At 30.4% G+C, this 21,936-nt stretch overlaps 2 protein-coding genes and 1 long non-coding RNA gene across 4 annotated transcripts in view; 1 reads left to right on the top strand and 2 right to left on the bottom strand.

Annotated features, from left to right (window-relative positions):
- Nucleotides 1-15,651, bottom strand: part of LOC147810646 (putative inorganic phosphate cotransporter) — a 31,011-nt gene extending 15,360 nt beyond the window's left edge. The window contains exons 1-2 of one of the 2 annotated variants that reach the window (XM_087160633.1): nt 15,444-15,651; nt 1,912-1,955 (exon numbers count right to left, since the gene is read on the bottom strand). In XM_087160633.1, coding sequence (XP_087016759.1) covers nt 1,912-1,945 — 34 coding nt within the window. In that variant the 5' untranslated portion in view covers nt 1,946-1,955; nt 15,444-15,651. Of the gene's footprint in view, nt 1-1,911; nt 1,956-15,023; nt 15,377-15,443 lie in introns of those variants that run through there. The other variant, XM_087160634.1, reaches the window with a different exon arrangement.
- LOC147810647 (uncharacterized) lies at nt 5,097-9,312 on the top strand. Its single transcript, XR_015432935.1, has 3 exons — nt 5,097-5,252; nt 5,852-5,896; nt 8,144-9,312. It is a non-coding gene; the product is annotated as an uncharacterized LOC147810647 (long non-coding RNA).
- A 2,830-nt stretch (nt 15,652-18,481) lies between the features above and the next one.
- LOC147810645 (putative transporter slc-17.2) lies at nt 18,482-20,163 on the bottom strand. The gene is made up of 3 exons (XM_087160450.1): nt 20,142-20,163; nt 19,823-19,908; nt 18,482-19,243 (listed from the first exon to the last, which is right to left on the bottom strand). The coding sequence occupies exons 1-3, from the start codon at nt 20,161-20,163 to the stop codon at nt 19,022-19,024; spliced, it is 330 nt and encodes a 109-aa protein (XP_087016576.1). The 3' UTR covers nt 18,482-19,021.
- Between the last annotated feature and the right edge of the window lie 1,773 nt (nt 20,164-21,936).

The following is a 21,936-nucleotide window of genomic DNA, read 5'->3' as shown; positions in this document are numbered from 1 at the left end:
ATTTAAAATTGCATTTCTTAAATTGATTTAATAATATACCTTAAAATTCAAAATTTTTTGAAACGTTTTCGCACATATAATAATAAATTATAAAAAATTATTTATAGTTACTTTTTGCTTAGAATACTCTTTGGGTGATTGAATTTTATAACTGTGTTAAAATGCTTCGATGAGCTTGAAAATTCAATGAGAAATTGCGAAACACGCAAAAAGTAAAATTAAAATTAAGAGAACTAAACTTTTGATCGCTCTCCTGACCATACTATGGGAATTGGACAGAATTCGAATATGACGGGAAAAAAACTTAATAAAAATATTATATGACTTACGGAAAAGAAACGTAATAAAAAATATACAGTTATATGATTTATTATGTTTCTTAAAATTTTGTCTGCTGCACTAATTAATGAGTGCAATTAATTAATGAAGATTGAAGCTTTGGCCATTGAATCATTAAGATCGGTTCTGAAATCTAATACCGATCATGAGTTCATATCTTATTCAGAGTTTCTATTTTTATGCAACAAAAACAAAATACAAACAAGACAAAGTATGCACTAAACACTAATTATGAGCTTGAACCAAAGATTTTTTCGGTAAAGATTAGCTACAGACTTTAACTTTTTAAATAGTCTGCGCAGACTACTTACAAAAAACCGTGTGGAGCTTTTCTGATGTAGGAGGTAATGGTCAGAGTCGATGGATATTAAATTCCGTCGATGAGAGTCGATGGATATCAAATTCATTTTTATAATGATTTTGCACCACGTCAATTTTTGTACTAAAATATTTTCTGAAGCTCAACCGTTATTACTCCAACCGTTATGTTCTAATATGAATTGTAGAGGTTTTTTTTTACCAGAATACTTTTGCTTTAAAGATGTTTAAGCATTCTAGAGAGCATAACTGACTCTTGTTTATGATGTTTTTGTACAATTTCTATATTTTGTAGCTTTTTCAATGTTTTTCAAACTGTTCATAATAGACTTTGTATTGTAATTATACATATAGAAATTTAGATTATTATTCACTTATTAAGAACCGTATTATTTCCTGAGGTTTTTGTAACATTTTAATAGTGTATAAGTTAGAGTCGAGCTTATAGAAAAGTCCGAGTCTTAAAGTAAAACATTTCCGCAACAGTCAGAGGAGTCATGGAAGCCGAGGTTTCATAATTTCATAACCAATGTCATGATTGTAGAAATGTGGTCAGCACTGCGCCAACTTCCCAGAGACAAGCTGGTCCCCTTCAATCTGAAGCTTGATGAGGTTTCAGCTGCCACTAAGGATCGAATCTTAGCTTTTCACTTCAGTCCCTTAACCACTAATCTAACGGAGTCGGAAGCAAACATTATAAACTACTGAATTAAAAGAATGAATCATAGACTTTCAGTATAGAATCTATTAAAATAAGTTTAAAAATGAAATATTTTAATCGGTAACTTAAATTTTTTAAATACACAGTATACTCTCGATTTCTCGAACTTCTGTATCTTGAAAACCTTGCTATGTTAAAAAAATATTTTTCTCCTTGGCATTACATATCCACCTAATGCTACTTTGAATTCCTATGTCGAAGAGTGTCTTTTCAAAACCTCGTTATATCGTATATTTTACGAAATAAAAAATGAATTGTTACGGAAAAATTACAATGTACGTTTATTATAAACAAATTATTTCTATTTAATGCATAATTATTTTGGTCTTACATTTAAAAATTCTCATTGTTTTAGTCAGACTTATAGTAAAAAAGCATTACATTATTATTAGTATTTATTCTTATGTTTCATATAACATATTGAACTCTGACTCTGACTTCGTTATCTCGAAATTGTTTTAGCGTTCCTTCAATTTTGAGATATCGAGAGTTTGCTATAATTTTATTTAACAATAAATAAAAAATCGACTTACTTCGACACATTACTCCAAAGCAATTATTTACCATTTTTTTGTTCCTAAAATACAAATAATTTAGTTATTATCTTGATGGGATTTGCTTGAGAAAAAAAAGTAAAATAAATTTCACCCGTGTAGGTCCATTATTCAATTACTACTTGAATTTAGTCTCATCCTTGCATCGCAATAATTTTACAGATTTTAACTTTTTTGTTTTTGAGGAGGATTGTTTTTAGTAACAGTGGAATGTAGCAGGAATGAAAAAAAATTTAGAATTTCTTTCTGTAAGCTTAGCATTGCGATATGAATATCAGAACATTTATTTTACATTTTGAAATATTTATTATCTGTTGTGTTAAAAATAGTTTGTACTCAAATTTATTAATGCAAAAATTAAACATGAAAATTATCCATACATAGGTTCCTTCAGGTTTAAAAAATTTTAAAAACGGTACCAATATTGTAAAAAATTAAAAATTTCTATATATTATCTTTCATTTCATAATATATAATTGGAAACTAGTAGTCTCGTAGTTAGATATCTTTATTTGGAAATATTAAGTGTGGTGACGTATACAGACTTATTAAAACAAGCATTATTTTAAAAAAAAAAAATTTCGATCACTTTTTAAGTTTTTTAAGGAATTAGCAAATCATCTATAATACAGTGAAACCACGTGGGAGCGACCACTCTCTGTTTCACAGTAAAATGGTCGATAATGGAGATTGGTCATTGTTAGGGGTTATTCCATTGACTTCAAAGTGTTATCGGAGGTACATGACTTTACTCAAACGATTTTAATTTTAGTCACACTCCTTTTCTTGATGTGGAAATGTCACTTTTTGGAGTCATGAAAAACAAATAGATGAATAAAATTTAGCGCCTATGAAAATGACCCCCACTGATATAATTATGTGTAAAAGCAAATTTACCAATTATGAATGATAGAACTATTTCAAATAAATAAACAATTATGATTTTTGTTTAGGCTAACATTTAATTTTATATCATAAAAAACTAGTTAGCTTTAAAAATGAGAAGACGTTTGTTTGAGATGCTTCAGCTTTCTTAAAAATAAATCAATGATATTGTGGCGTAACTACCACTACAAATATTAAATACCAAATCAATAGTATATAACACATGTTAACTTGAATCCCTCTCGAGGTACCTTTTGATAGATAATGGTTGACATCGTCGAAGATTAATTCCCTACATTGGTGACCTGTGTGCGTGATATGAACTCGTTAACATGATGGATGGTCCACATTAAACAGTTGATTTGCTTAATATAAACTGCTCAAAGAAAAAAAAAAGAAATCCGGTGAAGTAAATAAAGTCTCTCGGTTAATAAATAAATGCTCGAAATGCTAGAAAATAATAATAGCGAAAAGCTATTTAAAAAAAATAACGAGCGAAATGCTTGGAAGAAGAAAATATATATATAATGAGCAAAAATTGAAGTTAATAATTAAACAGCATTAATCAACTAGTGCAGTCATGTCAAAGATAGGGCACGCGTGCCACATCCGGACCCGGTTCGTATCAATACGGCCCGCGATCGCGATGTGCCACTGAAAGAAGAATCGTGTTTTTTAGAGCTTTTAGACTTCACTCGATTCCTCTACTGAAGTTTTATAATGTGCACACTACATTTATAAGTAATTTCAGGGGCAGCGCGTGCCTAGATAAGCGAAAGAGATAGACAGTAACGCCATTTCTTAGCAACAAGCGGAATCTTCGACTGGAATATACTTAGCAGCACAACTACGAGTGGCCCCTATTGGAAAAAATTCGCAAAACCAGTATCAAAAACCAGTAACAATGATACCAGAACCAGTAAGACTATACCAGAAATTTAAAACCTGGTATGAAACTATACTGGAAATTTTAAAACCTGGTATGGCACCATACTGGAAATTTTAAAACCAGTATAGCACCATACGGGAAATTTTAAAACCAGTATAGCCCCATACTGGAAAGTTTAAAACTAGTATGACGCCAGACTAGAAATTTTAAAACCAGTATGTAGCTTACTGGAAATTTTGATACCAGATTTCAAATATACAGGAAAGTGTGAAACCAGTATAATATCGTACTGAAAATTTTGATACCAGTTTTCAAACATGAAGGAAATTTCGAAACCAGTTAGAATCCATGCTGGAAATTTTGAAGTAGTTTTAAAATATACTAACTTAAATTCTTAGAAAGTGCATATTTTTCCGGAAATCTAACAGGTTTCGACATTTTCAAACTAGCTTACTTCTTTAATAATTTATTATTTTATAAAGTCTTCGTTTTTTTTTCTTGATTATATACTAATTTCCAATAATTAATTTCTTAGATTTTTATAAGAACTCTTAACTAATATATTAAGAGTGGTGAAAACGTACACTTTCTATGTACATCAATTTTTAAAAAAAATGCATATTTAAAATTATTAAAATCATTTTAAAATTTTGGAGCGAAGAGAGCTTTTTGAATTAGATTCTTACACATTTTAATTATTTTAAAATCTAAGTCATCTAAGTAAAGTCTAGTTATTTAAATTAAAGTAATTTTATAATAAAAGTAATTTTATAATAAAAGTAATTTTATAATAAAAGTAATTTTATAATAAAAGTAATTTCATAATAAAAGTAATTTTATAATAAAAGTAATTAAACAATAAAACTTGTTTTCATTCGTTTATTCTTTATTTACTTATTTATTTCTTTTATTTACAAAAATTATTTTAATCAAAGAAAAAAGATGATGAGAAAAGAATATTATTAATTGCATCGATCACTTTAAATTTTATTATAAGTTGTTTTTAATTTTTATTTATTTCTTATTGAATTTATACTAAACTAGAACTATGTTGCTCCTAATCGAAACAAATTTATCGCGCAAAATAAATCGCAAAATAAATTATTTAGTTTAGGTTTCAAACGACTTGGTAAAAAAAGAAATATGTTTACATAAATTGAAAATTGAACTTTTTACCTAAACCAAACTTAAATCTCTCCTTCATAAATTTATAAATTTCAGTCCGTTTTTGAAATTTGTAGTTTAAATCATAAAACAAAATAAACTTTTATGAAATAAATAAATAAATTTGTATTGTAACACTATAATTAATTTAATTCAATTGAAAAGAGCGATTAATGCAGAAACGAAAGGGATTCACGCAAAAAGGCGAGAATCGATCTTAGTCGTTCGTTAAATCTATAAAAAGCTACTGACACTCCGAATTTATCAGTTTTTTCAGTTCGTTCCGTTCTTAGTGTGAACTTCAGCCAATCACATTTCTTCAAACTTTGTTTACATTTCACCTAGGCATGGATGATCATGGAAAAATTGGCGGTATATTTTAGTAAGTGTATTTTTGTCTTTATTTCTTGCTTTTATTAACATATTCTTTATTTACATATTTTCTAGTTACAGAAATGTTAAAACGTATTCTTAAGCAGTATTTATAGATTAAGTAATCAAGACATTATATTATTCTTGAATTATTACTGCATGTGCTTGCATTAGGGTTACGACTTAAACTCCATTGCTTGAGAAAAAAATATTTTTAATTTTTTTTTTCTTTCCTGCATTTCTTAATGAGACTTTATTAAAAACACTTTGTTCACATGTTATTTACATAAATTCTCATTATTATCATGTGATCACCGTTATTAACAAATTAATTGTTTGTTAAGTTGTATATAATATTTTTAGACTTCGAATTATTTTATAATTGCAAATTATTTTGTTATTTTTAATGTTTAATTTTATTTTTAAAATTTTAATCATGTAATTTAAATTATATTTTATTAACTGTTGATACCTTGAAGTTTCAGTAAAACTAAAAAAGCGTTTTACAAATAAAGCAGTTGATACTTAAAAGTTTCATATTAACTACTTAATAGCTTGCATATATTTTGTTTACTATTATATAATTTCTAAATAAATTTTTTCTTTCAGAAATGATTTGGAAAACTTTATTAATTCCTTGTAATTTCCATCGAGGTATGTTTTCTAGTTCTTTTCATATTCAACATGCACATTATTATTGAAATTGTTTTTTTAATTTGATGGTTATTTTATACTTTATAAATCTACAATTGGGGATATTTCAGTGTCAGGATCTGTTGTGCCGGCTACAACTGTCAAGACGCTAAAAGGATTTTAAGCTTGCTAATTATATTTTTATTTATATATATATATATTTTTAAAAAAGACAAGTAGAGATTTGCTGGGATGGGTGCAAATTATACTCTTTAAAGTGGTCCTCTTTTTTAATGTTTTTGTTTTAATTTCTCTCAGACTGCTACCCGGAAGTTGCGGTAATGTGTTTTAAGTATTGGCTGAGTCTGCAGAATTCTGAAAGTGTTCGTTGGCAGCCCTGCATTCATTATATTCATATCTTGGTACATAAAAGTGATACAGTGTTTTGAAAGATATTCAGTTTGTTAATAAATTGAAGTAGTGGAAAATTTTTGTAAGTTTTCGTATCGTAGTTACAAATAAATAGAACTGAATGCTTCCTTAATTTTTATGAATGTAAAAAGTATATGCAAATTTATTTCTGAGTTCAGCCACTGAATACTTACATTTTTAACTTTACGTTCAAGTTTTGTTTGTTTAAACCCGTTAATGTTCTTTGTCTTAATAATACATTTAAATGCTAAGCTTTAGAGGAAGTTATGAGCTGAACTGTTTAAAAACTATTATATTGAAATTAAAATGGTAAAAAGTTACTTCAGATCATTCATACTTAAATCTTTGCATAGAGTCACTATGAAAAGTTGTTTGGTAATGTGCTTCTGTGATGTGGGCGCTGGTGATTTCTTTTGAGTTGTCAACAAAATTGGATAGTATGAGCGATACCTATGTTAGACATTAACTTCCCTTTATTTGAAATAAATCTCTTTCAAATTACACAAAAATAATAAAATTTGGTAGACCATTATTTTTTCTTACTAGGGTGCGGAAAATTTTGCAGTTCAAATCTTGAATTTTATAATTTGATCTACGTTTAAATTGGACAGTTGATAAATTGAGTATATTTGTAATTGATTGGAATCAATTACAAATATAACACTGTATGATGTAGGTGGTTGAAAAATAAGTATTTGCAATTGTATTTCTCATACTTAATAATTATTCTGAAAAATTGTTTTACTGTATAAATTTGTCTATACAATTTGGATAATTGTTTATTTGTAATATAAATAAATTTTTTAAAATCTTCTATTTATTTACAGTCTGTGCGTTTCAATAGCTAATCTTTAAATTAACATCATACAGTGTTCGAAATTTTAGCACATTTTTTTTTTAAATTTTCTGCAACCTTTTAGTATCAAATTAATTCTCATCTTGCAAATTAATACTTCTTAATTTTGTTTACAATATATGTTATACTTATTTTGAACAAAAGTATGGTATAATGTTTCAAGAACTTAATTATTAGGTTAAATATTGAGTCTAATTTCTTGTATGTGTTGTGTGTGTTACACTACACAATAGATTTTTTTTTTAAAAATGTATGATTGAACAGTTCTTGAATATTCGTAACATTATTTATACACGCACATATTTTATTTGAATTTTTGTAAGAATCGCATATAATTTGAATTGTATGAAATCTGTTTTTTGTGCATTCTGGATCTTTGTCTAAGTTATTTACACCTGTAACAGCTAGTTTTTGAGTTTTTAAAAAGCATAAAAGTTAATTAAAATTTGGAGTAAATGTAGTACAGTACCCTATTAATATAAATACTATTATTATTATTTTTTAAAAAAGTATAATGCTTTTCTAATTTCAATCAGTTTATATCAGCTGAAAAATATATGCATCCTATTTGTGTAATGGTAAAATTTATCATAATCATATGAAAAACTTAACACAATTAAGCTTTCAGTTAATATAACTTTGACTGACATTTTTAGCATTTTTCGTTGCCTATTTATTTATTAACATGATGTAAGAAAAGTTTAAAGCTTGTAAAAATTCTTTACTATTTGTATTCGTTTAATAATTCTTGCTGTCAATTTAATAGTTAGGAAAAAGTATACAAATGCCAAAAATGTCTTATGGAATTAACACTGCAATCTGAAATATTAACTTAATTAAATTAGCACTGTAATCTAAAATTTAGTATAAAAGGGTAAAGCATAATATTAAAAAAAAAAGCATACAATATTAAAAATGAGATTTTTTGAAATTGCTGTTTAGTCTGCACTTTCTGTTAATTCAAAATTTGTTTATATTAGGAACTCTAAATGGAGACATTGTTGCTGGCTCTTATTTGATGAAGCTAGAAAGATAGTTCATTACATTAAAGAAACGTCTGAGGGATCCAGAAAACCACCAGCTAGACATCAAAGACACTTGAAAATTGAGCTTTTAAGCCACTTCACATTATTGAAACTACAATTCATTTCATTTGATTATAAAAATAACATTTTTTAGGCTATTGTGGTAATGTTTTTATATCAATTTAGTAATTATGTAATTCTTATATCTTATTGAAGACAGAGTTTAAATTATGTCATATCCAATGTTTAAAATTTTTAATATTGTGTTGTGTGTTTTTATTCAGTATATATATTGATTATTACTTGTTGAGTTCACAACAATTGTGAGATAAGAAAAGCTTTCTAAAATTTAGGGCTTATTTTATTATTTATGAACATGTGTCGTTATATAAATAATTCGCTCTTGAGATTAAATTTTTGTAGGCGATAACTTTTTTTTCCTAATTTAATTTTCAGATATTATGCGTTAAGTAAATTATCATAAAAATTAAATACTTCAAATAGAAAATGACTGTATCAAATTATGCTTTAAATCAAGGAATCTTAAGAAAAATGTCAATAGAAGAATGACAGAGTAAAATAATTCAAAATTTTTATTTATATTAGTTAATAACTTGTGTCATTTAAGCTTTCATTTGTAGCTATAAATACTACTCTAATCACTATTATGTTTGAATGATTAAAGTTGACTATAATTTAAATTTCAAATGTATCTAAAATTAAATTGGTTTGTATTTAAATCTATAGTAGCAAGCAAGTACATTGATCAAAATGTAACATAACTATATAATTATATTTTACAATGCCTGATTTCAAAGTAAATGAACAGTGTATAATTAGATTCATTTCAAATATTTTTGGCGGCATTTCGAACATTACATGCTATATGTGTTATTTGCATTTAATTTTATTTATCAATTACAAATATAAACCGAAGTTAATTGATTTATATGAAATCATGATTTTATAATTAGATTGTTTATATTTATAGATATATACACTTCACACAGTCTCCTTATTGTGCATATGAATTTGCATTTGTCAAACATTTCCAAGGCTTATTTAACAAAATTTATTTTGTCATTTCAAAAGATATGAAAATTAAAAAATAAGATTTTGACTTATTTTAGTCAGTTTTTGGCTATTCATTACATAATATTTCTAATCCCCAATCAATTTTCATAAAATCTGAAGAATGTATTTACACTTTTCTTATGTTGCTGCAAAACATTTTTCGTGTAGTATTTTAGATTCAAATATTATTGACAATTATTTCTAATTTATAAATTATTAAAAAAATTACATTAACTGTGTAGAAGTTTTTTAAAAAAAAACAGTTTATTTGATTTTTATAAACATAATGCAAACTATAACTTTTGACAAAATGTGAATTATGTTTCATAGGGGATGTTTTATTTCCCTGTATAAACCAGATAACTTTATTTATTTACTCGTATCAATGTTTTATTTTCCCATTCAGAGCAGTTCACTAACCTTCCTGTATCAAACTGTAGTATCTCACTATACTTGTGTTAAAAATAAATTGTTACACCATCCCGGTTTACTGGGTGCAGTACACTAGTGATACTGGGTTCGATATCATACTGGAATAAATTTTATACCAGCTTATGAAACACCGGTTCCAGTATGATACTGGTTCCAGTATCATACTGGGATCTATTTGATACTGGTTTATGAAACACCGGTTCCGGTATGATACTGGTTCCAGTATCATACTGGGATCTATTTGATACTGGTTTATGAAACACCGGTTCCGGTATGATACTGGTTCCAGTATCATACTGGGATTAATTTGATACTGGTTTATGAAACACCGGTTCCGGTATGATACTGGTTCCAGTATCATACTGGGATTAATTTGATACCGGTTTATGAAACACCGGTTCCGGTATGATACTGGGTTTGGTATTATACTGGATCCAGTATCATACTGGAACCGGTGTTTCATAAGCCGGTATAAAAATTTTTGTACTGGGAATTTTTTCCAATAGGGGCGCTCCTGCCATGGCTTGCAAACATTCGGGCGTTGCAACGAAATTAAAACAGAAAACATCAGGGAATTTTATGGGATTTCCCTGTATAATTCATCAAGAATCATTGGCATCCAAACATTTACAAATGGACCATGTCATGCAACCTATAATTAAGATAGTAAATTTTATAAGGAGCAGAGGACTAAATCACCGACAGTTCAGGCAGTTTTTACAAGATTTGGAAGAAAATTTTTTTGATGTCCCTTATTTCACCGAAGTTCGTTGGCTCAGTCGAGGAGTAGTTTTAGAAAGATTTTTTCCATTACGTGACCCTATTCAAGCTTTCATGTTAGAAAAAGGCAACCCAATTGATTATGACAGTGACTGGTGGATTGATTGTGCCTTTTTGGTAGATATGAATTAACACTTGACTGAGCTGAATGTAAAGTTACAGGGTAAAAATCTGATTGTCACTCAAATGTATTCAAATATTCAAACCTTTGAAACAAAGTTGAGGCTGTGGGAAAATCAGGTAAAAAATCAAACTTTGGATCATTTCCCTCATTTAAAATCATTTGGCACAGTGAACCAAAAAAAAAATGGGATCAATATTCTCAACTTCTGCAAAATCTGATCACGGAATTCAACAATCGTTTCGAAGACTTCCACAAAATGAATGAAACGGAATTACCAATTTTCAACAATCCATTCAATTTTGAAGCTTCACAGGCACCTGTTCATTTGCAAATGGAGGTGATAGATCTTCAATCGGACAGTATTTTGAACGAAAAATTTAAAGAGGTTAACGCTCTTACATTTTATACACAATATTTTAAGAGTTTGGATAACTGCCTGGAATTAAAAAAGCATTCAGCACGCATTCTGAGCCTGTTTGGCAGCACCTATTTATGTGAGCAGATGTTTTCCATCATGAAAATAAATAAGAACAAACATCGCGCAAGACGTACGAATGAACATCTCCAATCAATTCTTAAAATAATTATAACAAATATGAAACCGGACATCAATGAGCTTGTCAAAAACAAGAGAAATCAGGTATCTGGATCCTCGAGCTCAAAATAATTACCATCTTTTATAACTTTGATATGATTTTTAACAACCGTACATTATAAACTATATAATTAGATAAATAAAATTTTATAATAATTCAGTACATTTTGTTTATTTGCATCTGGCCCGCCTACATATTCTAAATTTAATATATGGCCCTCTGTAAAATTGAGTTTGACACCTCTAAACTAGTGGAATTCATTCTTCGAATTCTATCACAGATACAATTCTGGAAGGGGAGTAATGTGGCGTAACTACCACTACAAATATTAATTACCAAATCAATAGTATATAAGACATGTTAACTTGTATCCCTCACGAGGTACCTTTTGATAGATGAAGGTTGACATCGTCTAAGATTAATTCACCACAATATCATCGTCTTTAGCGCAATTTGACTGCAACGTGAGGTTGTAGATATCTTTCAGAGATAGTCAAAATGTGTTCTCTGAAAGAGCCAATCGCAAATATTTTTCATACATTTGAATATACTTATTTGTTTAAATAACTTTTTGTTCTGATAATTTTTCGTGTTTCTTATTTGACCTTTTCCGCATTTGTTGAAGAGTTCTGCCCGGTCGTTTTGATAGTTTCTCCTAAAGGTTTTCTTCAACATAAAGTCTATGGAAAAAACTCCGTTCCTCCCAAAAGTGGTAGAGACGGTCTTTCCTGGGGGTTTCACTGCTATGTAGTAGCTGTTAAATGATTTATCTAGATTTATTAAATTTTTCTTGGTCTCTATATCCCCGTTGGTAGGGCGTTGGGTCCATGTTCAAGAGGTCGTGAGTTCGATCTCTGCCGGCCGAGGATTCTCTTTGTAGTAAATGGTGACGGGTGCAAATTGAATCTGTCAAGTCACAAAGTTCTCCATAACAAGTCAATATCTCTGGGGGTACTGAATTGAAGATTGATCGTTTTCTAGTTCAGGTTAAAATTACGATCTGTCGATGGAGGAATGGATCCGACTTATAAACTGGTTTTGACATGTGTGTGGTTTGATGTATTCTTGGCCATAGATGGGGCCACTGGAAAACAAGAAACGCACAATCTGTCTTAATTTCACTTGGTTTCATCTAGCAGGCTTACTGATATTGGCTTAGAAACAACAACAAATTTGATTAATTATTGTTATTTTTAAAATTAATTTTAAATAAATGCGTATAACAGGAAAAAGGGAAATAATGTATAAAATCACTTAAGCCAGAAAAAAAAAATTTGAAAATTATATTTAAATTACTCTTAAGTCAAGCTGTAATAAAATAACATTTGAACTTTTCCTTGTTTACAACGATAACGAATAGTCTTAATTAAAAACATCAATAATTACTATAGTTTTAAAAAAACTTCAATTTTGCTTTCAATTATATTGTTTAATGGAACTGACTAAATTTAAAAAGTGCTATTTTCAACACTTTGCGTTAAAGATCTCTGAATTACTAACAAATTCTCAAGAAAATAGTAATAAAACACTCCCTAAATCGAACTGTCATAAAATAGCAACAAAATTTTGCATATTTTTTCAATGAAGGCTAACTGTCTAAATGAAAAGTATTATTACTTATCCTGATTTGAAAAAATTCAACTTTTAACTATATTATACAATGATATTGACTTAATCATAATAGCTATTTCAAATTTACGCTAAACATTCTTAATCAACTACACAATCATAGGTAAATACACCCTTAACTCAATTCTGTAATCGCTAAAATTGTGTTGAAGAACTGCTTAATTTATTTATAATAATAAATAAAATTAAAAAATAAAATGGTGAAAAAAAAGAAATAATGTTGATTTTATTGGATTTTAAAAAAAAATCTATTTGCTTATTTTTATCCATTAAACAATCCATTTACTTATTCTAATTATTTATTAGCAATCCATTTACTTATTCTAATTATTTATTAGCAATCCATTTACTTATTCTAATTATTCATTACCAATCCATGATTACTTATAATCTATAACGTAAAAAAATTAGCAAAGTAACCCCAATTAACAGTAATTTTTACATTATTCATTATTTTTTTTGTTGCTGACATATGCTTCAATAGGAAAAATCAGCGAAAATGCCATTAACTTACACAATTTATTGCATTTTATTAACACATGTTTGTTTATTCAGTTTCTGACAGCAGACAAACAATTATTTTAAAATGTCTACCGTATACGTTTTGCGCAACACAATAGATCAGCAACTCTCGTTGCTATTGTATCTACCATTACGTAAATCTTAGTTTAGAATTATATTGCTCTTATTCTAGGTAAGAACAGAAGAACGAATAATTTATTTTGCGGAATAATCCATTCTATTCAATTTGCTCTGAATTTAAAATATCATTTTACAGAATAAAATGAGATTTGCGATGTGTTTAAATTTATTTTTAGAATCACTCTTCAGATTTAAACACTTATTTTCCTTTTTCCCGCCAAAATTCTTGTTCTCGTTCAGGTATTTCTCTCAAAAAGATAAAAACTGGTGACTTATACCATTTTTTGAAAATTTCTCAGTGAATATATCTGCGTTCATTAAAATATAATATTAACCCGTTTTGTCCCGAATATATATATTGAAATGATACAAAAAGTGGTCTTATGGAAAAAGTGGTACAATATATTTTCGAAATTAATTGGTTTTTCTACTGTTAGGGCATTCAAAAAGTCTTTGATAGATCAAAAAGTACTTGCTCCTTATAATTCTGGATCTAATCAGAAATAACTAAATCATTGTGGTATCTGAGAATCTTTTAATTCACCCAGATAAATGAAAATGCTGAAAAAAGTTTCCCACCACAATGAATGTTTTTGAAAAAAGGAACTGTCCTAAATATATGACGCTGGGCGTTAACCGGTTAATATAACTGATTGCATATTTGATCATAAATTAATCATTCATGATAATTTTTAATGTTGAAATTATAGTCGCATTCAAAAATATCGATTTAGCGTAACGCCAAATTTTTTACCTTTTTTTTTCTTCCAAAAAGTTGCTATGTATATTTGAGTTAATTCGTATAGAGAGCATCCAAAGGACTTCAGGCGCACTAAATGATCACGATAATGTTGATGATAATAATAATGATGATAATGAAGATGATAATGTCAATGACGATGATAATAATTATTTAGTGGGATAGGGTTGATCCGTTGAAACCATAGAGCAGCTCCATGGTGGCTCAGGCGATAGAGCACTCGCCTCTCAATGAGGAGGCCCTGGTTCGAGTTCCAACAATGGCTGATCGGTACGAATTCTGTAACCGGCTCGCACCGACTACAGTACTGATGTAAAATATCATCAGTGGTCGACGGAACATAGATTAGAGTCCCCTTGTGGTCAGGCTAACCCTAAGTTGTTTACTTGGTTTCCCTCTCCATGTAACGCAAACACGTGTTAGATCTATCAAAAGGTTTTCTATGAAAGCACATTCCTCCCTATACTTGCTCAAGGAATTCCCTTGTCTTCTGAATCAGGTTGAAAAATACAAGGCTACGGAGTTGAACTTTGCTAGTCGTCAATTTACAATTGGGTAGGCAGTTCATTGACAGTTGTAAAAGAGAAAATAAAAAAATCACAGAGTTGTAACAGAGATCAAAATAGTTGTGATTACACAGAGGAACAAACGTTTTGTCGCATTTATACAAATAATTGATCTTACTTAATTCAGGTGTGGGGATTCAACAATTAAAATAACAATTACATTTTACAATTTAAAATAAAATAAATAAGCATAAAGAAACATGTTTAGCAAAACATATGAAGAAACATTTACCTGATAACCACTCTCGACACTTAATTTCTTTTTTCGTCTATATTTCAACAAAAATCATAACTCAGATTATTCGATATATTTTTCTTCTTCTTCAGATTCAAAGTTTTTAAAATAATTGTAAGTCTATTCTCATTAGTCATTGGTTAATTCGCATTAGTTAATTTGGTATTCACAATTGCTAAGGAACTACAATTGTTATAATTGCAACTATGAAACCGGAGTTCCACTTTAAGAATGGTGATCATTCAGGGTTCCATCGACGGGAACAATTGGGAATCGTTGGCTTAATTAATTTATTCGATAAAAAAGAAAAACACTATTTTATAATACACACTGCTATCGAGTTTACAATTCAAATTATATAACATATAAACTATACTTTTAATCAATCATACTCTGGAATTTTTGTTTCAAACATACCTGAGTCAAATATCCATGTATTCATTGTGGTGAAAAATAAGCCGTAAAATCAACGAGTTGCAGCTGCTGTCTATACAGCTGGTTGTCTACACGCCAAAGTATACTTAAATGTTTCAGCCATCATTTAGATTACGTGATTTATCTATAGGTTGAAACATTCAATTACTACTTAAAAGCATCGTGACTCTTGAAACAGGTGTGTTGATTACTTTTCACACATCGATTTAAAACATTTTGAAGAATTTATAGGCGCAGATCATAGATCATTGCCCCATCATTGCGAAATTTTTCGGATGTATGCAAATCATCTATTCACATACATATGTAAACTTATGTGCTCAGTGCTAATATCAGATTATAAGCCCTTGTCAAATAAAAGAACAGACAGCACTAATTAGAGAAGGGCGGAGGCCAAGGTTGCCAGACGTAGTATATACAATACCATGGCAGTATTTTTTCTCCAAAAAGTGGAGATGTATTTTTTTTTCTTAAAAGTGGTAAATTTGTAATTTTTTTTTTGTTTCAATCATTAAATCAAAGAGAAAATATGTCCCGCTAGTTTTGAGTAAAAATCAATTTTAGAAATGAGCCAACCGTTCTTTTCGTAATGGTCTTTAGACTAGTGACAATTATAAAAAATAGTTTTTACGTTTAAGATCGTTATCCCTTCCTTGTAGAGTATACTATAATATAACTTTCTCTTTAAACAAAGACGTTGTAAAAATTAATGATCAAAAGGGGCTACAGGTGGCGCAAAAGAGAAACCTCTACTTATAACAACACTTTGCATGGTCTCACCATTAGCGTTAATATAGTCATAGAGGTAGAAAATATATTACATTCTGTTTCGATGATTTACAAAAATATTAACATTTTTTAAGGTAGGAAAGTATACGGAACTCACAAAACTACAATAATCGTAGTTCTGAAACGTAGATATTTTTGAAAATATATTTGACAGTTAATTGCGAAAAATAATGAGGAAGAAAAAAATATGTAATTTACTGTATAAGGGAATATATCGTGTATGGGAATGTATCTTATTATATGGAATATATCGTATATAGGAATGTATCGTATTGTATGGAATATATCGTATATGGGAAAATATGGGAATATATCGTAGTATATTCCCATGCAACTGAGCAGAGGCAAAAAGTGTCAAGACATGGCACCAGTCTTTTCCAAAGATGGCGCATTCGAGAGTACCGATACTGAATAGATTTTACATTTTTCCTTGTGTATGGGATAATGAATAAATTATATGTTATTTTTTTCCAATTAAGTTCGATTTTCTTCAAATTTAAAATAAATAATTTCTGATATACAAGAGAGAAATTTTTGTGTGCTAATTTTTAAAGTTGTTGACTACAATCTTTGTTACTATACTTTTACCAAAAGTGTAAGTGCATAAAAGGAAAAAGAGAATCGTTTTTCTATTTTCTTGTTTTAGCCTTAATCACTTTGAATTTAAATGTCAGTTTAACTTAAAAAAGTTCACAAATATCTGATATATAAATCTAACATTAATTTGAAAAAAATTAAGAATTCCTTTTGTATTTTTTACAAAATTTAAAAAGTAAAATTAATGTAAATTTCCCACTTATTACGGAAGAAACATTTTGAAATTTTTCATCAAAAATGAAAAGAATTAAAATGTTGCAAGTAATTTAAGTAGACAGAAAAATACAACACAATCTTTTACTACAATTTATTAAATTAAAATAAGAAAGACACACTCAGTAATTTATGCAAATTGAATTAGAATGAAGGTTTTATCCACATATTAAGGACAGGGAAAGGGAAAAAAGAGATTAAACATATATAATTTTGGCATCCAATTTTTATAACTTTTCATTAGTTGTACGTAAAATAATCTGCCGTTTTACCATGAATAAATAAATATTTTAATCAAATTCGTTTATTTAAATCCAAATCTAAATTCGTTTTTTTTTAAACTTATAATTTGCGAAGTTAATGTATCTAAGTAATAAAAAAGGTGTCCTGCCTCCAGTAATTTAGAAATTTTTTTTTCTAACGTATATGAATTTAATTTAATTTATTCTTCATTTAATATCTAACTGAAAAATAGGCAGACAAAACTGTTGCCATCTAAATTTGGAAGATGAAAATCTCTTCAGAGAAAGTTAGTAGTAGTTCATTTACGTCGCACTAGAGCTGCCCAATGGGCTATTGGCGACGGTCTGGGAAACATCCCTGAGGATGATTCGAAGACATGCTATCACAATTTTGATCCTATGAAGAGGGGATGGCACCCCCGCTTCGGTAGCTCGACGATCAGCACGCGAAGTCGAGCACTTTACGGTAGAACAGTTTAAGGAGGACCAATACCGCACACCCTCGGTCCCTACGCAGACTGATCCCCTGCACAATGACCGCAGCCAGTGATGCTTGACTTCGGTATTCTGCTGGGAGCCGTGTCTTAACGATCAGTCCACTGCGGGGCCTCTTCAGAGAGAGAAATTGTTCAAAAGGATATTTACACTTCCAAAAAAACTACTGTAGGTGGCGCTTAAGTAAAATGAAGTCTTTCGTTATCTTGCAGAATTTTCACAGAAACAGTTGTAGTATGTCTTGATTTCTCCGTCTGACAAACCTGGTAGAGGCTTTTAAATTTTTAGCAAAATTAACCAAAATTCAGAAGGCTTTAGTTTTTGATTGTCGTCTGCTTTGTAAAATATTTCGCAGAAAACTAGTCTTTCTCCTGCTTCTAAACAGAGATGCCAACCACTCTGCATTCGATTCGACAAAATATCTTAAATAACGGTAGGGAAATATAAGCAAAAATTGGCAGATCATCGGTTAATTTTGCTAAAATTTTAAAGCGCTCAACACGGCTTAAATGTGACTAAGTGGCTTATTACATAAGGCTTTAAATTGTTATGAAGTAGGGAGGAGTAAAAACTCCATAAATCAAAATTATTGAAATAAGAATCATACATTAAAAGGCAGAAATTCGAAAATAATTATCCACTGTCTGGAGAAAGTAGCATCACTGAAAAAATAATTGCTTTAAGTTGATTAAAGATTATCGGATTCTTTATTGGTTTATTGGAATTACATACATTTGCAGGTTTTTTTTCTCAATTCAGGCTTACAATAATCTGTCAAACAGAGGGAAAGATAGCACAATACGGAGAAAAACAGCATGAAGATGCATCTTAGGTAACAGAAGGACTCAAACCTGCGACCTCCAAGGTTTCCACAGAGTTTGCACACGAGTGATATCGCTTGGTGAAGGAGACCCCTGATTGGCACTGAGAATCATTAGCACAGGAAGTAGTTTCCATTATGGGTAAAAGACCATTAATAAAGACATTAGACCACTCATTTATAAAGTAAGTTAACTTAGATTTGAGTCATATCATATTTGTCAGAAATTCTGTTTCAAACTGGCGAGTATTTCAATGATTCCATTTTTGATGCCAAATTCCCTGTAAATCCATATTTCAAGATTTTTTTCAATATGACTGACTTTCATACAAATCGTTTTTTCCCTTTCTGAATTATTCCTGCGCTCTTAACTGAAATGTTTGTGCAAGTATATAGCCTCAATGTCAACATTTAAATGTTTCAGAGGGCGTCTCACAATGATTTAGATTGCAATCTCCACTCTTTACGCACATGGTATTTTCCACATTACAGTCCTTCTTTGATTCAACTCTGGCAGAATTCCATGGTTGCAAGTCACCAGATGCAAAAATGATAAACGTTGTGGCAAATATGAAATAAATAGCCACTGTAGTGTAGAAAACTTTACTCCAATTTGCCATCGTCGACTGAAAGGCAAAATGAAGTAAATCAGTCACTAGCACAGAATAGTTAGACAATAATAAAAGCAAAATAATTTCTTATAAATAACTGAATGCAATGTTAGAATGATCTAACTTTTAATGTAAATTCAGCTCAGCTAAGTTAAAGAATGGTGGATTTTACTGCGTCACAATTAGTATTTCATATAAAAAATGCTGAGTGAATGAAGCAGATAAGTGTTATTTTCAACGTGAGTATAATCAGGTTAAGAAAACAAAATTGATACGGGAAGCATTTTATAATAAGTTTATTAGAAATGGGGCTAATAGTTCTTTGTCTTATACCCCACCTAATTTGAAATAAAAATCATGCAAGCATGCTTTTTCTTTTAAACACAAATGATAAATCAAGTAAAGAAAAACAAGAAATACTACTTAAGAGAATCTCAAAACACAATGATCACATTGTGAGCCAAATGGCTTCAAAATATACCAAAAACAATAATCCGGAAGTATAGACAGTCAAGAGCTTGCAGTGCTTCCCAGTATAGAAAGCACCATCTACTAACAACTGAAGCTAAACTAACAAAATATTAGAATACTTACACCACTTTCTAGAAACACTCCCACAACTATAGGTGCAATAAAGCCAGATAAGCTAGCAATTGTGTTTGCTATACCATAAATCGTTCCTAAAAATAAAATTTGACTCTTACATTCCATTCACATCTGGTACAGTTAAAAAAAGCATAGTTTGGGAAGTATTTTCAAAGTTGTAGTAAAATGTTGAAAAAAGAATTATTCATATCTGCAAAAAAATATTTAGAATTTTATAATATTAGGTCTATTGGAAAATCTGTCCGCGGAAGAATACGCCCCATCATTCAAAAGGTGCCTTTATAGGAAAAAGTCATTGAGTATTTACCTAAAAATCTATAATATATCATATTTACTCATATTTCTGTCTGATACTTTCGTTACGAGTTTGAATACTCTTTTAAGCCATATATGTTGTATCCCTTAATGCTAAAATATAATTACTATTTAGTAAAAGGACAAAACTCACAGGGGTGAAAGCGAGACGGAAAAGAGGAAAGGGTGGTAGTAAAGCCTTTTCACTTATAGCTAGTTTTTGGGAGGAGTTTACTTATAATGTAGGAGGTGATGGCTCAGCTCAAGCCTTGCTCGAGACAAGACGTGTTTTTACTCAGCTCCGTAGCTTTGTCATACAACAGAACAGCTCGAGGCGGAAAGGTGCAACCACCCAGCCGCCCGAAAACACCTGGCCCAGTAGAATCGGATGGAGATTACGTGGATGTTATTGAATACGATACATTTGAAGAAGATATTGCAGCCAGTAAGGTTCCGCTGAAATTACTACCATCTGGTCTATCTATTGACTTAGAGTTCTACTCTTTTTCTCCTACAAATGAACTAAAATCTACAAAGAAATTGCTCTGTGTATTTCTTAATACATGCGAATTTGGACAGATTTACGACTATTTTCAAAGACTTCATTATAATATTATCATAGTCTGCAGAAATATGAGAGAACAACAGAAAAATGCAGCCTCAGCACAGAAGAAAAAAAGAGGAGCCCGAGCCAATTCATGAAACTACCACTCGAGTTCCAGAGACTATCACTCCAGTACCAGAGACTTTCACTCCAGTACCCCGAGAATATCAATCCAGTACCAGTGATTACCACTCCAATACCTGAGATCACCTCCGCCCCTACGGGGGAAAAATGGAGGCCAGTTTCAGGGCTACGGCCTCAGATTCTGAAAATTTCAAAGAACCTTGTGCTGAAAAGAGGAAGAAGAGGAAAAGGAAGAAAGCCAAATCAACCAAGCCTAATAACAGCACTTCTGCCTCAGTTTCCCTACAACAGCCGGAGAAAACATCTGTGACTTCGGAGGAGACGCCCACCCAAGCTCAAGTGCTGCTAAAAAAGTCCTTCCAGTCAAGAATGAAAAAGTGCTCATCCGAGGACTCCCAGATGATTTTAATATCGACGAGATCTCCCTTGAATGAGGAAAATCAAACATTGAAGTTTCCAAAGTAGTCCAGTTCAAGAAGAAAGTGGGAGGAGCCTATACGCCACCCCCCCTCTACCTTGTTGTCATTCCTCTATTGGCCAATCAGACCAAGATCTACAACATCGAAAGTTTAAAGCAGTTACCGATCGCCGTAGAGAAGTACCGAGGTGGAAGGAGACCAATTCAGTGTTTCTGATGCCAGGGCTTTGGACATTCTCAACGTAGCTGCACAAAAGATGCTAGATGTATGAAGTGTGCCGAAGGGCACTTTTCGTACCAATGCAAAAAGCCCAGAGATCCCCGGCCAAGTGCTGTAACTGCCTGAAAGACCACCCTGTTAACTTTACTGGGTGCGAGGCTCACCCCAGTAAAAGGAGATCATCAAACAGGGATACTACCCCAACTTCCAGTGCTCATCGACTTGTTAGCTTCATCAAAGAACTTCAAGAATTGATGAAAGATCAAGAAGTGCTAAACATGTTTAATCAAGGGGAATACCCCTTCCAATTGATGTTCTACTGCCTGCAACTCATTGAGGACTTTTAATCGGAACTTCAAGCTTAGAACTTTGAATCACATATGACTTTTTAGTTTTATGTCTCAACAGAATCGACGAATCGGTTAGAAGCGCTTCGCGCTTAATGCCGAGATTTCACTCATATCCAGCATCCAAAACTCAAC

The sequence above is a fragment of the Parasteatoda tepidariorum genome, chromosome 4 (genome assembly GCF_982258835.1).
Source record: "Parasteatoda tepidariorum strain Cologne lab strain chromosome 4, Ptep-v5.0, whole genome shotgun sequence".
NCBI lineage: Eukaryota > Metazoa > Arthropoda > Arachnida > Araneae > Theridiidae > Parasteatoda > Parasteatoda tepidariorum.
This window is presented reverse-complemented; position numbering and strand designations above follow the sequence as displayed.

Bases quoted from the DNA above. Each gene is read 5' to 3' on its own strand.
- LOC147810645 (XM_087160450.1), bottom strand. From the start codon at position 20,163: ATGATATATTATAGATTTTTAG. The intron at 19,909-20,141 runs GTAAATACTCAA...TTTTATTTTTAG, and splicing joins GATATATTATAGATTTTTAG to GAACGATTTATGGTATAGCA. The intron at 19,244-19,822 runs GTAAGTATTCTA...TTTGCCTTTCAG, and splicing joins GAGTGTTTCTAGAAAGTGGT to TCGACGATGGCAAATTGGAG.